The sequence below is a fragment of the Cebus imitator genome, unplaced genomic scaffold (genome assembly GCF_001604975.1).
Source record: "Cebus imitator isolate Cc_AM_T3 unplaced genomic scaffold, Cebus_imitator-1.0 Scaffold99, whole genome shotgun sequence".
In the NCBI taxonomy this organism is placed as follows: Eukaryota; Metazoa; Chordata; class Mammalia; order Primates; family Cebidae; genus Cebus; species Cebus imitator.
Genome location: NW_016107414.1, coordinates 1413716 through 1432036, shown reverse-complemented (window position 1 = coordinate 1432036; position 18321 = coordinate 1413716). Strand labels below are relative to the sequence as shown.

General features: G+C 39.6%; 1 protein-coding gene across 2 annotated transcripts; it reads left to right on the top strand.

The window, feature by feature from the left end:
• Window positions 1-3188: 3188 nt before the first annotated feature.
• SPO11 (SPO11 initiator of meiotic double stranded breaks) lies at window positions 3189-17587 on the top strand. Of its 2 annotated transcripts, XM_017536596.1 has the most exons (13): window positions 3189-3431; window positions 5203-5316; window positions 6567-6655; window positions 7073-7139; window positions 7373-7481; window positions 7821-7907; window positions 8817-8853; window positions 9191-9300; window positions 11609-11708; window positions 12458-12495; window positions 13520-13596; window positions 16332-16443; window positions 16939-17578. In XM_017536596.1, exons 1-13 carry the CDS (start codon window positions 3301-3303, stop codon window positions 17056-17058), a joined length of 1191 nt encoding a protein of 396 aa, XP_017392085.1. In that variant the 5' UTR covers window positions 3189-3300; the 3' UTR covers window positions 17059-17578. The 2 variants fall into 2 exon arrangements, with proteins under 2 accessions (XP_017392085.1, XP_017392086.1); XM_017536597.2 differs by lacking the exon at window positions 5203-5316 and having other exon boundaries at window positions 3236-3431; window positions 16939-17587.
• Window positions 17588-18321: the final 734 nt, after the last annotated feature.

The following is an 18321-nucleotide window of genomic DNA, read 5'->3' as shown; positions in this document are numbered from 1 at the left end:
GCACTGTAACCTCTGCCTCCCGGACTCAAGCGATCCTGTCACCTCAGGCCACCACACCTGGCTAATTTTTGTATTTTTTGTAGAGGCAGGATTTCACCATGTTGCCCAGGCTGGTCTCAAACTCCTAAGCTCAAGTGATCCACCTGTCTTGGCCTCCCAAAGTGCTGGGATTACAGGCATGAGCCACCGCGCCCTGCTGTGAATCTATAAAATGTTAAAATTCACTTATATTTGCTAAAGAAGCCACCTTGTTTAAATGTGAGAAGCATGCTGTCCTCTCCTGTCTGGTTTGTTGAAAGGGCCTCCCCATCCTTGCCTCTCTTCTTCCCTTTTTTTGATGTGTTAGAGGTGGATCTTTGTGCCTAATTTAAACAATACTCCTTTCCAACACACACAGAGGTTTTGGTCCTCGATCGTGTTTCTGGGCATCAGGCTGGGTTTGGAGGAAACACGGGCTAGTGGGGTCCTGGGGGGAAGCTTCCTGGCCCACAGGGAGAACTCAGTATTGAGACTCCCCTGCAAGTCGGCATTTGCCAGTTTCATTTGCAATGTGTTGCTAGGAGCAGAATATGTTTTTCTGGTTCTTGCTCACAGCCTGGGGCTGCGACTGTTGACTTTGATGTGAGGGTGGTGCACACAGCTGCTGGGGGCGGGCCTGCGAGTGAGTCCTGCCTCAGAGCAGGATACCTGCGGGACACGAGCAGGGCACAGCCGTAGCTGCTAGAGGGTGAGCGGCCTCTCCTGCTTTTGTCATCGCAGTGGGAACCCCAGCCAAGCCCTTTCAAGTCGCACCTTGTGGTTGCTCCTCTGAGGAATGCCAGGTTTATTACGGGTTTCTTCACTTCACTGTTTTGATCCTCTCCCTGTGCCCCCACCCAGCTCAGGACCTTTCATTCTGTGTCAGATCTAGCAAGGCTGCTGGCTTCTGGTTGAGTCTAATGCTAAGTGATACCAGAGGCTCTGTCCTCAGGACACAGGGAAAAGTGAACAGCATTGTTTCTAGTCCCAGGAGAGAGGCCCCTTCTGGCGGACAAGGCTTGACGGCGTCACTGACCTCCCGGCCTGCAACAGCCTTTCATTTGTTCCTCCTTGGGGACGATACATGAGAACCCACCTACAGCAACACCCTCATTTGAAAGATGAGAAAACTAAAACCACCACCAAAGAAGCCCCCACAAAATGATGATATACTCCAAGCCAGACCCCTAGGGGTGCCCCACAGCCAAGTGGTTAAGAGTATGAATTTGGAGTCAAGGTTTAAGTCTCAGCTCTATCACTTATTGGAGGTGCAATCTTACACAAATGGCTTAATTCCCCCAAGCCTCAGTTTATTCCTGTGTGAATTGGGTGTAGCATTTTTCACCTCTTAAAAGTCACTGAGTGCGCTTCTTATCCTGCCAACTTAATTATTTAACAGTTCACCTGGCCAGGCGCAGTGGCTCACTCTTGTAATCCCAGCACTTTGGGAGGGCAAGAAAGATGGATCACCTGAGGTCAGGAGTTCAACACCAGCCTGGCCAACATGGTAAAACCCCGTCTCTACTAAAAATACAAAAACAGCTGGGTGTGATGGCACTCGCCTGTAATCTCAGCTACTCAGGAGGCTGAGGCAGGAGAATTGCTTGAACGCAGGAGGTGGAGGTTGCAGTGAGTTGAGATTGTGCCATTGCACTCCAGCCTGGGCAACAAGAGCGAAATTCCATCTCAAAAAAAAAGCAAAAAACAAAGCGCCTGATTACCCTTAGTTCTCCCCTTCTTTTAGGCTCTGAGCTCCCTAAAAGGAAGGGGTCTACCTGCTTTGTTCACAGTTGTGTCCTCAGTAATAAACCGTGCCTGGTGCAAGGCAGACAGTGAAGACGTATTTGTGATAACAGCAATGTAAGGCCCTCAACACCGTGCTTGGCACATGCAGAACAGCCATCAAGGCAGGTAACCATCCCTGTGAACAGAAGAGTCCATTATTTATGATGGGAAACTAGTTTTAGTTGGAAAACTAACAAATTACCAGGAACAGAAGGAACGAAACAGTTCTTGAGTGGCTCTTCTGGGACCAAGCCCCCCAGTACCCCACCCATGCAGGACCAGCCCCCAAAGGCCTTGGAGACACTTTGTTCCAGGGTCTCACGCCACTGGCTTCTCCTCCCCAGAGTCAGGACTCCTTTCCTGGGACTTCAGAATTCCTGTCTTCTGCTCTAGAAGGCTTAGAGCAAGTGGGACCACTCATCACATCAGCAAGGGGACTACAGTGTACAGAGGGAGAGGCAGTAGATAAAATACAAGATGCCAGTTAAGATTGAATTTCACATAAACAAAGAAATTACTTTTTTTTTTTTTTTTCCCGAGAAAGGATTTCCCTGTGTTGCCCAGCCTGGAGTACAGTGGCTAACCACAGGCACAATCCTAGCACGCAGCAGCCTCCAACTCCTGGAACCTCTAAACCCATCCACCTGCCTCAGCCTCCCCAGTAGCTGAAACTACAGGTGAGCACCACTGTGCATGGCTACAAAATGACTTTTTAGTAAAAGTATATCCCAAACATTAGAGGAAAGGTAGTTATCCTAAAAATAAGAATAATTGTTGTTTATCTGAAATTCTAATTGAACTGGTTGTCCTGGATTTTAGTTTGCTAAATTGGTCTGCCCTGCAGAGTGGGAGGGCTGGGATTCCAACCCGGGCCTGGCTGCCCTGAGCAGACCCTTCCCGGCTCCCGCAAAATGAGGATGACACATCAGAAACTTCCTGGGATTCTTAAGGGAATGAGAAGAGGGACCTGAGTGGGAAGGGCTCTGGAGGCAACAGCTATTAAACGTCAGTAAGGGCAGGAATTGCGTTTTCCTCAATCACAGCTGAACCCAGAGTCGTGAACTGTCATCGCATATGGCTGGGTCTTCATCACTGTGCGTGTTCATGCAAAATCGCTGATATTGCTGTCCCTAAGCAGCCCACCCCAAAAATAATTAAACCATCTCAAGGGACTCTGGTTCCCGTATCCCCAGCAGGCCACACAGACATCGCTCAGCTCAGCCACGCAAGGCCCTGAGGCCTCGCCTGCACGACCCACGCTCAGCAAAGCACCGGCCTCGGGGCCTCGCAGGTGGGATGGCGAGCGCCCTTGAGAGCTCTGCGCTTGCGCACTCCAAGGCCGTCCTCTACGCATGCGCCGGTCCAGCCCTGCCTTGCGGGGGTGTGGCGTGCACACGCGCCTGCCCGCTCAGAAAGCGCGGGAAAGGCGAGCAGCCACGCCTCCAGGGTGGAGCCTAGGAGAGGCACTTCTGGAGCTTCTGGCAGCCCTCCGCTGTCATGGCCTTTGCGCCCATGGGGCCCGAAGCCTCGTTCTTCGAGGTTTTGGACCGACACAGGGAGTCCCTGCTGGCTGCCCTGAGGAGAGGTGGCGGGGAGCCCCCCAGTGGGGGAAGCCACCTGGCCTCCAGGTACAGGAGCTGGAGCCGAGGCACGACGCAGCAGCTCTGTGGAGAAGTCCCAGCACCCTTCTCGGCCCCAGGCTGCCTCCTGGTGTTGAGGCTGAGGAGGTGCACCTTGGCGAGCCAGCCTGGAACCCCCAAAACGATCCTTCCTGAGTACCCGCCACCTGCTTTAAACCGTTATTTTGATTTGAAAAAGAAAGCCAGGTGGCAGCCTCCCTCCTGTGGCTTCTAGAATGTTCCCCTTCTAGAATGTTCCAGGAGGCTCTCTGTAGCTGGGTTGGAAGGTTTCCTAAGATCCTTATAGGTTAGGGAGTTTGGGGGTACAGTTGGCTTTGTGTTTTTTTCATGTTTTTTTTTCTGATAAAATTTTAGGTTAAACTATTTTTTTTTTTTTTTTAGAAAGAAATGAGTGTTGTATGTCTTCTCTCAGTAAGTGAATGGTTTTCTCAATTAACAAGGACATCAACACATTTTAAGTGGTTTACAATAATTGTTTTTGAAGAGGAGAGAATGAACATATTTTAAATGATTTACTTAAAATCAATTCCAGGAAGCCTCCAGCTACCCATGTCGGAGTTATCCACAGAAAACATGTCTATGTTGTTAACCACTTTCACTTAAAAATGCATTGTTTTGTATTCTTGATCTGCTTTCTTGGCTAATTGCTCAGCAAAGTTTTGCAGCCTTTTGTTTTTAAGCTCAAACCATGAAAAAACCTGAAAAACCTACAAGCAAACCAAATTTGACAAAAGAACTTAGTTTGAGGGAGAACTTAGGACAGTGAGGGAAAAGGAGAACAGGAAGTCCCTTGTTAATATCGCAGATGTAGACCAATCTGATTATATCTCAAAGTTGGTTACAGTATTGTCTTGCAATGCTTTTTCTTGAAACTGGGAAAAATGAGTATTTGGGTCAGTTTTTACCTCCCAACATTAGAATAAAGTGTTTTAAAATTCATTTTCTGATACATAAGTTTTCAGTAAAAGCACTGAAGTTTCTGTGGAAATTAACTCTCAACAATTTACCCGTTTTCTAGAGCTTATTTGATTTCTCTTCCTAGACAATAAGCTAATGGTGTTTGTAGCAGAACAACATTTTTTGAAGCTGATGGCTTGTGAAATTAACAGTCAGCTGACAAAACTGGGCTTGGTGTTCGCATTTTGCTGTAGAGTGCTGTCTAGCTGCCAAGTCAACCGTTTGTTGCAGAACTCACAATTTATTCTTTTCAGGGTAGTAATTAGACATTTTTTTTTGTATCACTAAGTTTCAAAAGAGCCGATTTTAGATCAACTAGGGTGATGTGCGACCACAAAAGGTGTTTGTTTTGCACTGCATTTTTGGGAAAGAAATTCAAAGCCAATATTGTATCACTTTTTAATTAAAACATTTATTGGTAATATTTCAAGTCAAGTTTGTACTCAAGTTCAGCTAGATTATAGTAGGTTAATATGTAGTGTAGATAAAACTATGGTTGTAAATTTAGTCATTAATGTGGATGGGAGATCTTCAATTGGTAATTGCTTGAGAAGTAAAATTACAAGCAAATGAAATACAGTTGTTTTAATACGGTACTAAAGGTTTAGTGGGAGAGATAATTATTGACTCGAATTACCTAGTCTTTTCTTTTTCATTGTGTAAGCCACGCCTCAATTACCTAGTCTTAAAAAACAGTAAAATAAAATTAAAAGTCACTTTAGTATCGATCTGGGAAAATCTTACATATGATAAAGTCAAAATGTATAATTAAGATGGAATCATGCTGTGTTTATTGTTTCAGTTCTGAGGTTCTTGCATCCATAGAAAATGTTATCCAAGACATAATCACAAGCTTGGCAAGAAACGAAGCACCTGCATTCATGATAGAAAACAGATCAAGCTGGGAAAACATAAAGTGGGCATTTTGCATTTTTATATATTAAATGCAGTATCTGTGTCATTATTCTAATTATTTGAGTTAGAGTTCTGGTCATATTTTATTAGTTTTGTTGCCTTTACTTTGCCAAAAAAAAAAAAAAAAAAAAGGATTTAGGAAGTTTCCAAATACATCCTATACAGAGAAGTTATGTCAACTAGAAGTAGGTGTGAAAGATGAGGCAAAGGAAAACCAATGCTAGCACCAACAGAATGGAGCTCCAGAAGAGGTTAGAATTCCAAATGCATGTGATAAAGCCACATAATCTTGCTAAAAATAGGCACCCAACTCGGAGCTAAGCTTCCTAGCACTCAGAGAGGGAGATATCATGGGTGCAGTTCTCATCTACACTGCAAAAGCAAACCGCTTGCTCAGGGGAAGTATAACCAATCCTGATACCAGACCAAAATAAAAGGACGTATCCTGAACATAGAGCACATTTAAAGCTTTCTCCTGGCACAGCCTCTACCCCTGCTAAGTCATGTGTCCAAAAAGGGTAAAATCAGTAAACAACTTTATCAGAGTTCTTGAACCTAGTTACATAGGCTTCTTTCAGCCTCTCACATTTTGTAAGAGATACAGAAACTAAATGAAAGGAGTTTTCAGTTTCCTTCATCACTATAGTTTTATGACCTATTTAAGTAATATAAGCTGTATACTTTTGAATCATGTTTTGAAAGATGGATTTTATCTAGCTTTGAAGCAGCTTACACCTGACATATCCACCTGGTGCCTTCTGCCACCTTTAGGAGAAGCTTGGCAGTTCAACCTAACAACCTAATAAAATTGTTATTTTATGTAATGTAATTTTGCAGGTAAATCAGAAATGAAACATTTCAAAACTTATTAAATTGAGTAAAATTATTAAATGAGTAGATTATTTAAATGAGTAAAGTACAAATTGTGAAATATTTGAAAACATTTTACATACACTAAAAATGTCTTCCCAGGAAAAATTAGGCACACAAACACACACAAACACACTCCCACACCCCCTCATCAAAGGTATTAGCTCATTTATGTTAAACAGTTTATCTTAGTGCCTCTGTAGGTCACACATCTAACTTCCTAGTTATCACCTGGAGTGATCTATGCTTTCAAACCAGTTGATCCTAAAGCTTCAGTGCTTACCTTGAAAAGAAGTGTGGGTTATAAATGATGAGCAGAAGACCTTAAGTATTATTGTTTGTCTTTTTCACTTCATTCCTTTGCTTTAAACAAAATTACAGGTTTGAAGATTCTGTGGGTCTTCAGATGGTATCCCATTGCACCACAAGAAAAATTAAAAGTGATTCACCAAAATCAGTTCAAAAATTTGGTAAGTTAATTGTTCTCAGCTTTCGGTAATAAAGAATAAATACAGTTTGTTATCTGCTCAATTTTATTTGTTCCTAGTTGAATAATTTTACTTGTCTTTGATAGACCACTTTTGTACATAAAATAAATTTCTAGAATTTTTCGTTGCCAATAACTATGGAAGTAGGTTACCAACATAAACATATTTTTCAAGGTGTGTGATTCAGTGGAAAATTATCCTCTCAGTTTTGCTGTCCATAGAGCGAGCAATTCATTTTAACTGATTCTTCAGGTAATTTGTTCTGTACTTAACCTTCCCATTTTGGAAAGATAATTTTTTAAACGTTAACTGAAGTTAAGTTAAAATCCTCGATAGCAGTATCTTTTGAATCAGTAAGGGAAATAATGAGTAACCTGTTTGTTGAATCTTATTTTCCAGCTCTAATCCTTAAAATATTGTCCATGATTTATAAATTAGTACAAAGCAACACTTATGCAACCAAAAGGTAAATATATTGTTGTAGTAAATTGCTCTTTAAAGTGTCATGTGATAATTAGTTGGATTAACTTTTATTATATGCTTTGAAAAGTTACATGAGACTAAACTGCAGCTCATAATTTACTTTCTTTATATGTTGTGTTTTCATCCAGTTAAAGTTTTCTTCAGATACCACTCTAATACTTGCCATATTCAAAGAGAATATGGTTAATTAAAAATATGTATTTTACATTTTCATAGAGACATATATTACACTGACAGCCAACTCTTTGGAAACCAGACTGTTGTGGACAATATTATCAATGACATTTCTTGTATGTTAAAAGTGTCAAGGAGGAGTCTGCATATAGTAAGTAGTACCTAATACAAAATGTTTTATTTTAAAACAAAGTATTTGTATAAAACATAATTTTAAAACATAATATTGTCTTATTTTGATATTATTTGATGCTGCATTTTTCTCACTATAAATTTAAATCATACATTCTCAGTATATTCCTTTGGGTGAATGGACCAAACTGATGCATTCCCAAATTCCTAAATATCTTTACATATTTTCTCTTTCATCTCTTACATTTCAATCTGAGCAAAAATACAAATAATTTAGTAGATGAGCACAAAGAGCAACGTAATAGCATAAAATTAGTGAAACAGGTTTCAAATATGTCTTTTTTTTTTTTTTTTTCAGTTATCTACATCAAAAGGTTTAATTGCTGGCAACTTAAGATATATCGAGGAAGACGGCACCAAAGTGAATTGTACCTGTGGTGCAACAGTAAGAAGCATCATTAATGTTTTCATAGCTTTAACTCTTTCCGCTCCTTCAGTTTTGAAGCATAATTTTATTTCTTGCTTTGTTATATAAGTTAGAGCTTAAGATTTCAAAATAAAACTGAAAGATGAATAGCCATGTGCTTTAGGAACTGTACGTTACATAGTTTCTTTTTTTTTTTCTTTTGAAACGGAGTTTCACTCTTGTTACCCAGGCTGAAGTGCAATGGTGAGATCTGGGCTCACCACAACCTCCGCCTCCTGGGTTCAGGGGTTCAGGCAATTCTCCTTCCTCAACCTCCTGAGTAGCTGGGATTACAGGCACGCACCACCGTGCCCAGCTAATGTTTTGTATTTTTAGTAGACACAGGGTTTCACCATGTTGACCAGGATGGTCTCGATCTCTTGACCTCGTGATCCACCCGCCTCGGCCTCCCAAAGTCCTGGGATTACAGGCTTGAGCCACCGCGCCCGGCTACAGAGTTTCAAAATATGCTAATTGTCAAAGGCCAGACTGAAATAAACATGCATATGCAACTCTTTAAAAATGCACTACTATTTTCAGGTAAAGTGTGGCTTGATCATTTGAACATGGTTATTTAGTAATCTTCATAAAATTTTCTGGTTCTGGAAGTAATATTTCTAATACTAAACTATCTGCTGGGCTTTGGTACAAAGAGAGCCCACAGTGCTAAACTTAGTACTCCTACTGGGAGAATTGCTGTGAGTCATGCGCCTGTTGTCTACTGAGGGGTAAAGCTGTTTTCTGCTATTCTTTAACTGAAGAATAAGTCTCTGATGACTGGTATGGTCAAAGAAAAGTGAAAACAGAGGGCTTTGTGATAAACTAAAAAATGTGGTTATTTTGCTTTTTATGTAAAATAAAAACTGTTGTTTTTTTTTAAAAAAATAGGCTGTTGCTGTGCCATCTAATATTCAAGGAATTTGGAGTATCCTTTAAGTGGGAAAACTATTTTAATTTTTGGAATGCTCATTCATCCGTTCCTTTGATAAGCCAAGACTTCATAATGTGTGAGGAACAAGTTAGACCCATAGCTGTCAAGATGAGCACACCATGGTCCCTTCTTTAGGACTCTTTTAGGAGCTCACCATCTAGTGGCAGAGACAGATATCTGAATATATGAACAGATATGATTCTATATTTGAAGGCACAAATTAAAATGTTATATCTGTAGCTGCTTTTGAATTATTTATATGGCCCCTTAATTTAGTTGGTGATTAAACTGAAATACTCATGCTTTCAATTTATCAGCCTTAGCTTCACAGATTTAGTTACAGATGCAAAGTTTGTATTAATTGTAGAAAAAGATGCAACATTTCAGCGGCTCCTAGACGACAACTTTTGCAACAAAATGTCTCCATGCATCATGATTACGGTATATTATCTAACTTTACTACAATTCCAAGACTAACATATGCTGCTGCGGTGATTGGTAAGGTCCTGTTTTCAATATAATGAGTCCTTTGGGATCATAGAATGGGAATTTCCAAGGTGTTTATTTAAAATCCTCAAACCTGGCTATCACCTCAAGTTCATTTTTTCAAAAAATAGAAATAGGTCTCCCTCTGTTGCCCAAGCTGGAAGACCATGGTGTGATCATAGAGCACTATAACCTTGATAAGTTCATATTTCTAAAACCACACTCAAAGTCTGTCTTCCTTGAAGAGCTGAGTGTTCCTGTCACTTGTCCTGTGGCTGTCACTGCGGATACTGCGACGAGGCCCACACATCAGAGTCATTTTGGCTCACTCCTCACTTCTTGTGGTCAAGTCCTTTTGAATTGGCCTTGGGAATCTCTCTCATTTCAGTCCTTTCTCCCTCATCCTTCCCCTTTCATTCTTACACAAGACAACCACCTGATAGCCTCCAGACAGGCCCCTGACTCCAATTATCTCTCACTCTACCTAACTGATTCCCTGCCACACCAGTACTTGTCATTTCCTTCCTTGCCAATTCAAAAACTTTTGGTTTTGTTTGATATTTCTGCTCTAAATCTGGATGCCTCTGTGGAATTGGTCAGTCCTTAGGCCTAGGACTCCATTCTGCTTCCTCTCTAGGGCAGCGCTCCTCACTGCTTCCACAAGTGTCCCTCACAAACCCCCCTCAAGAGGGGGCTGGGACTTGAGGGCCACATTAGGAAGAGCCATTTTTGACCATATGTCCTTTAATACCATTTGACTCCTCTACCATGTTCATGGTAGAGGCGCTATTATTTTTCCCAAAGAACATTATGAAAATATATTAAGTCCTCATGATGAGCTAGGAGCCCTGCTAAGCACTTGCCATAATAAGAGTTCACATTTATTGCTGTTTATCACACATCAACTTGTAAAGGCTCACAACGGCCTTATGAGGTAGGTACTAGCATCATCCCCACTTTAATAATGGGGTACTGGAATGCTGGAAGGTATTTACCACATCTCTATGACTGTTCAAAACCAGGACTGGATTTGAATGGTTGAACTGCATGTTGCTATAATGCCATCACTCAGTGTGACAGGCATAGTGATGCTGATTTCATAGATAAAGCCATGGCCTAAAGAGACTAAGAAACTTGCCCAACTTCACACCACTGATGATGGGCAGAGAGGGAATTCAAACCCAGAGCTGCCTGATCCAAAGCCCATTCTTAATCTCTAGGGCTACCCTGTGTTCTTCCTCTGCTCCGTTTCATCTGGTTTTCTGCTTTTCTCTAACATTGTTGTAACACTCTTCAATTTACTTTTCTACATAATTGTTATTTTAATGACTTCATAATATTATCTCACCATTTAAGTTTTATTAAACCCTAAATTTAAGCCAGGTACTCCTCCAAGTGCTTTGTGATTATTAAATAATTTAATTCCTTATTGAATTATTCATTAGCAGCACAAGCTTGAATGAGTAACAAAACTACTGGTGAGTTATGGGAACTCAGGCTGCCTAGCCCTGCAACGGGCACAGATCTCCACTGCACTGCGCTGCCTCTCCGCACCCTGTTGTTAGATATTTTGGCTATTTATATTTGTTTTTGCCATTTTAAATAACACTTCAGTGACCACCTTTAAATATGTAGGATTTTTGTTATTTCTGTTTTTGCTGAAATATTTCCTTAGGATCATTTCCTAGGACTTGCATAATTCCCAGTCCTTTGCTCTGTTTGTATATAATGTACTTTTTTTTTTTTTTTCACAGTCAACACCAGTCTTTTAGCATCTGAAATTCAAAGTAGAGAGATATAACTTAATTTTTTTCTTTTTGGTGCTGTGACTCAGATATGAACCAGGGTTCCTGTGGCTACAATGCAGAGTACTACCCATTGTATGAGAATGGGTAACTTTTAAATTATTATTATTATTATTATTGAGATGGAGTTTCTCCCTTTTTGCCCAAGCTGGAGTGCAATGGTGCAATCTCGGCTCACTGCAAACTCCTGTCTCAGCCTCCTGAGTACCTGGGATTACAGGCATGCACCACCACACCTGGCTAATTTTGTATTTTTAGTAGATACAGGGTTTCACCACGTTGGCCAGACTGTCTCAAACTCCTGACCTCAGGTGATCCACCCACCTCGGTCTCCCAATGTGCTGGGATTACAGAAGTGAGCCACCATGCCTGGCTTAATTTTTAAATTATTAATAAGTGTAGTTGTAACCATTTCATTCTACTGAAGTTAAAATTCTTAATTTTCATCTTGCTTTTAGGGAAAGGGAGTTCCTGATCTAAACACAAGGCTTTTAGTCAAGAAACTGTGGGATACATTTCACATTCCTGTTTTCACTCTTGTAGATGCTGATCCACATGGTAATTTATCATTGGACTATTTACAACAATATTCATAACTAAATCACATTTGTAGTTGTGTTTTCTTCTTCATCTCCTTCTTCTTCTCCTTCCTCCTCCTCCTCCTCCTCTTCCTCCTCCTCCTCCTCTTCTTCTTCTCCTTCTCCTCCTTCTCCTTCTCCTTCTCCTTCTCCTTCTCCTTGTCCTTGTCCTTGTCCTTCTCCTCCTTCTCCTTCTCCTTCTCCGTGACTGAGTCCCCCTCTGTCACCCAGGCTGGAGTGTAGTGGCGTAATCTTGGCCCACTGCAACCTCTGCCTCCTGGGTTCAAGTGATTCTCCTGCCTCAGCCTCCTGAGTAGCACAGGCACACGCCACCACGCCTAGTTAATTTTTTGTATTTTTAGTAGAGACGGGGTTTCACCATGTTGCCCAGGCTGGCCTCAAACCTCTGACCTCAGGTGATCTGCCCGCCTCGGCCTCCCAAAGCGCTGAGGTTGCAAGCATGAACCACTGCGCCTGGCTTGTAGTTGTGTTTTTTACTCTCAGAACACTTTCATAAAACATTTTAAAAGAAAATGATTACTTTAAAATTAGGTCTATAATTGTTTGAGACAATTTATTGTTATTTTGTCATATTAAACTGAGAACTATAAATTTTTTATTGGTGATGCCCACAAAATTAAAATTGTAGATAGCAGATGAAATTTGATAGTGCAAATTAAGCTGTAATATGTAAAAAGACTAATTTTATAGTTAACTTTCTTTTAACAGGCATAGAAATAATGTGCATATATAAGTATGGATCTATGGTAAGTATAGAAAAGCAGTTTTCCTTTTTTATTATTTAGATATTTTCTATTCATTGGGGTGATTTATGCATTTATACCCCCAAGTGATTATACTCCCAAGTAGGCTGAGAGCACCCAAAGTGTAGCAGAGGGCCTAGTATCCTATTCTAGGAGCAGTCTGTGTGTCGGTGGCTGTGACTCCAGCTCCCAGCACGACCAATCCAACCACAGATGACAGAGTGGGATTAGCTGTGGGCAAGAGGCATTACTATCCTCCACCCCAGGCATACTGAAGTAACCGTGAGGCTTCAGGGTAACAAAAATGCTGACTGATCACCAGTTATACTCAAAATATTACATAGAGCTTTGAATTCTGACTGTCACCATTAGTGTCTGCAGTTACCATGTATCAGTGGTCTCATAGTGTGGTCCTAAGCCAGCAGCATCAGCATCACCTGGAAAATCTTAGAAATGCAAATCTCAGTCCCTGTCCAGAACTACTGAGCCAGAATCTCAAGGGGTGGGCTGCTCCAAGGGATTATGATGCATGGTAAAATTTATAGCAGATAAAAAGGATGGTGGAGCAGAGTATAAAATGGGGAGTTATGAACAATAAGAAATGTAGGTCAAAGAGCTTCATTTATAGTTTGCTTTAGAAAATTAATACAGAAACACTACATAGAAGTTGTTTTGTTGCTGTTTTGAGACAGGGTCTCACTCTCACCCAGGCTGGAGTGCGGTGGTGCAGCGACAGCTCACTGCAAACTTGGACTCCTGAGCTCAAGCTATCCTCCCACCTTGGCCTCCCAAAGTGCTGGGATTGCAGGCGTGAGCCACCTCATCCAACCCAGAGAAGTTTTACACCTTCACCGAAAGCCTAGCTTAGTGTAGCTCCTGATGATTTTCTTTCTTCTGTGGGCTTTGGGCATGTGCAGCCAGCTTTAGTACTTGTCCTTCTTAATAAGTGAACGGTTTGGCTGAAAAACAAGAATGCTAGTTTTCTGCAATTTAGCCTCACCTAATATGCTTTTGTTTTTCATTTTAGTCTATGTCTTTTGAAGCTCATCATCTCACAGTTCCAGCTATTCGATGGCTTGGTCTTCTCCCTTCTGATCTTAAAAGGTTAGATAGTATAGCAGAACTAGGATATTTATGATGACAGTTCACTGTCATATGTAACAATAAGCCTAAAAAGTCACTACAAGGAAAAGTTCTTAATGTTTTTTATTTATAATGTCCACTATAACTTATGATTATATAATTATGAATTAAATTCATTAATGTTTCTGTTTCAACTACTAAAATACTTAACACATGAATTTGGTTAATGTGTTACACTTTCAGTTAGCTCAAAACTCTTTTTGTTTTACTCTTATGGTTAAAACATTTTATATACTTTTTTTTTTTTTTTTATTTTTTTTTTGGAAATGGAGCTTGTTCTGTCACCCAGGCTGGAGTGCAGTGGTGCGATCTCGGCTCACTGCAACCTCTGCCTCCTGAGTTCAAGCGAATCTCCTGCCTCAGCCTCCTGAGTAGCTGTTAAACACTTTTTATACTTAAAAGTACAATACATTGTAGGCTGGGCATGTGGTGGCTCATGCCTGTAATCCCAGCACTTTGGGAGGCTGAGATGGGTGGATCACTTGAGGCCAGAAGTTTGAGACCAGCCAGGGCAACATTTTTAATCTTTACTAAAAATACACACATTAGCTGGGTGTGGTGGTGCTTGCCTGTAATCCCAGCTACTGGGAAGGCTGAGGCACAAGAATTGCTTGAGCCTGGGAGACGGCAGTTGCAGTGAGCCATGATCATGCCACTGCACTCCAGCCTGATTAATAGAGCCAGACTCTGCCTCAAAAAAAAAAAAAAAAAAAAAAAAAAAAACCCAACAAAAAAAAAAAAAAAAAAAAAAAAAAAAAGAACACTATATTAAATCAAATTAAATCATAACCATTGACAACATCATTTGCCATATGAATCAATTTTGTCTTAGATTTAAATTTTTAACATCAAAAGAAAAATCTCATTTTAAGATTATTAAAATTTGGGAACCTCAAATTTGGCAAGTGTATTATATATGTTCATTATAGAAAAAATATTAAGTAACAAGTTAAATATCACCTACGGATCAGCAGCCTTACCTTTGTAGATTTTTTTTCTGTGCATAGGCATAACTTTTTCACTAAAACTGAGGTCATATTCTTGTTATTTCGTAATCTGCTTTTTAAAAAACACAACACAATATGATCACTTTTCCATGTCAATAATGTACGTTTCTTATTTTAGCATCTTTTGTTGCTGAGTTTTAATTCTAGATGTGCTAGTGTTTGTTCAGCCATTCTAAATCTCTGTTCTGATAGGTAGTGCTTTGATGGAGTCTCTTGTAACTAAATCTCTACACACATCCTTAATTAGTCTCTTAGGCTGAATTCCCAGAAGAACTGGTGGGTCAGAGGGGATCCCCATATTGAAGGTTTGACTGCTGTCTGGATAGGTTAAGGATCTTGCTTTCCCTGAAGAGTAAGAGTCCACCTTTCAGCTTACGGCATTAACATTTGTTTTCATCTCTGCTAATCTCTGTTAATGTGATATTTTAAAATGTTTTCTCACTGTTGTAATTGGTCAGCAAGAATGAATTTGAAGGTGTTTATTGAATTTCTTTAAGCAGTGAGCAATCCTTGATAACAGGCGCTCGTTTCCTAAATATGGAATGGGAACGGGTTTTGGGTGATCAGCTACCTCCCACAAAATGAGGGTGCAAGAGGAAACACTTCATTTTTTATTTTCGAATATTTACACTCCAGTGAATTAATGTGTTCAATTTAGTGTATGTGTGTCATGATCAAAATCCCTTGGGGGTGATCTGTTTGTATAAAAACCATTTTAACACAAATTCAAGACATAAGATCTGATAATTATTAAGATGAATGGTTTCAAGAAGCTTTAGCTGCATCTCATAAATTCTATCAGTGCATGTAGAAGACACTCCAAAATAATATACGATCGAAGGAAAAACACTGAGGTAGCTACGGAAGCCTGGCTGCAAAGGAAATCCTCTAGGCTCCCCTTTCAATCAAATTGTCACCCCTGTCCAAGAGCTTCCACTGGCAAATGGTCATAATTATGGACACATTGAAAAAGACTCTCCTGGGAAATCTAGGATTTGTGACTTCAAAAGGTAAACCACACCATAAATCCAGGACCTCTCATGTTCTATTTTTAAAACACATACCATGATAAAGTTATATTCCACATTTTTCAAGTTTAAGACTAGATAGGTAAGAATGTGTAGGGGGGAGGGGTGTGGGTATGTGCAAAGTAATGAAAGTGAGAGACTAACTTCCATGGCCCAGAATCTTCAATGAATTATGAAGAATTAAATACTCAGTGGAACCTACAGTCCCTCAGTGAATCTCAGCCTCTGGCCATGCATATCGGAGTTCACTGCCAGAAGAGTGTGAAGCTCTGAGAGACTTAACTGTACGTTATTAAGCTTCCCTGGTGCCTATATACATGATGGTAGTGTTATTGGCATTTGTTTAATAATCAACATCTGTCTTCCTGTTATCATCCCCCGGGAATGACGTGAAGGAAAACAAAAGCTTGAGAATCTTACTTACTGTGAAAACACAAACTTCCACTATGAACGTGTTCAATTTAGTGTATGTGTGTCATGGTCAAAATCCTTTGGTCTAAAACATGACAGACCCCCTCAATCCTGGATGTAAGAGGCAGACCTGTACTAATTTTCTTACTTAGGAGTTTCTTGAAGTAGTACAATAAATATAGGCAAAATACATGACATTTAAGTTACAGGAACACTTTTTTACTGATTTTTTTATGGTACTCTTTTCCAGGTTAAATGTACCTAAAGATAGTTTGATTCCACTGACAAAACGGGACCAAATGAAACTTGACAGTATCCTGAGGAGACCTTATGTTACCTGCCAACCATTTTGGAGAAAAGAAGTATGTTTCTTTTTACAATTCAAGTGTTGTATGTTTAATTGACTTGACTTTAGTGGTGGCTATTCACATCGTATTTTGAAACTATCTCTTGAAATTTTATATGACAGGACTAACATAAGTGTTGCTTGGCAGTAAATAGTTGAAATTGAGTCATATGAATGCTAATAGATGAGATCAGTGAATGGAGCTGGCCTGTTTTTATCCTTATCATGGTTAATATACACACTCTTGATGGCTGTGTCATAGTTTGTGGGATTAAGAAAAGGAAAAAGAAATCATAAAGATCTCAGACTACTCTTAGTTAATGAAGATAGCATACAGAGTATTCTCACTCCAGATACTTTTAGCTGTAGCAGCTTTAGAATATTCTGGCTGACCCTTAAGGGTATTGTCCATGGTTTTGGAGAATAAAGCAATTCTAGATTACTAGTTTGTTGAATTGACAGAAATGCAGATAAGAACTCTGGTATGAGTATATTTTACTTTTATTGACAGATGGAAATAATGGCAGACTCTAAAATGAAGGCAGAAATTCAAGCTTTGACTTTCCTATCATCAGATTATCTTTCTAGAGTGTACTTACCTAACAAACTAAAATTTGGAGGATGGATATAAAAATAAGTCAGAAGAACTTTTGATTGCCAGAGCTTTTCATTAGTTTTGTTTTGATTGACAAATACTATGTGGAAAGAACATACTATATTCTTAATTCTGTAAAGGTCAAATAAAATAATTTTCCATTAATTATACCTTTTTGTTAAAACAAACATTATACTCCAATTTCTTTAGAAGGCCTTAGTCTATCCTCTGTAGAGACAGAGTTCTAACCTATCTTCTAAAATAAATTATAAAATAATATGTTATTTTGACCTTCAAATTATGTTTGAAAAAATAATATTTCATACATGTCATCCTACAAAAATATTTTATTTACCTTCTATGATATAAATAATGTTAAAGCATAAAGTATCTTACTGGTAACAAAAATATGAATGATCTGAATTTGAGATGTTGCAAGTGAATTGTGGCTTCCGGTAGTTTCTTCTTACATTTTCCTTTGCCTTTATATTGTAGGGCTCTTACTCCATTAATTCATTTGTTAAGTCAGTAAAATTCAGTATGAATAAATATTTGGGTTGATGTAGTCTTCAGTGTTTTGCTTTATTTTGTATTGAGCCTATTTTTTATTGATAATATTATTTATTTGAAAAGTTTTTTCAAGGTCTTGAATGCTTCTCTAGCCTAGGTCTATAGAACAAAAAACTTCTTCAGTTTTAAGATCTACAGAAGCCTCAGATTCTAATAAGGCACTTCTCTAACAGTAAAGATGTGACCTTTTCCCTTCATAAACCTATTTTAATTTTGCCAGAGTTGAGTTTTATGATTTTATTCTGGACTTTCAGTAAACCTTTAACTTCACTGAAGGTTTCTTGTACTTATAAGCAAGAATAAGAATTTATAGAAGCACAGAAATATTGTTAGTTATTTTATAAAGAGAAATGGTAACAACCAGAATAAAAATATATACTATTTCTGAGAACGTGTGTATACCAATCACTGCTGATTCAGTATCTCATTTAATTCTCCCAAGGACCTTATGATTACTCGGTAGCTACACCGTAGTTTACAGGTGAGAACACGGAGGATGTTATTTGTCCAAAGCCCCAATGATATTAGGGGACAATAATACTCCCTACCTCAAGAAAATGTAGGTCTCACTGCAAAATGTAAATGTGGGGTCCTTTGTTATGAAAAATTTCAAGATGGCGGCAGCAGAGAATTAAACCAAGCACAAGGCCTTCTTAGCTGGGGCTCCTGGGTGACTGTGCAGGTTGGATACCTGTGAGGCTGGCCCTGCCCAAAAACTTGTATGTAGTA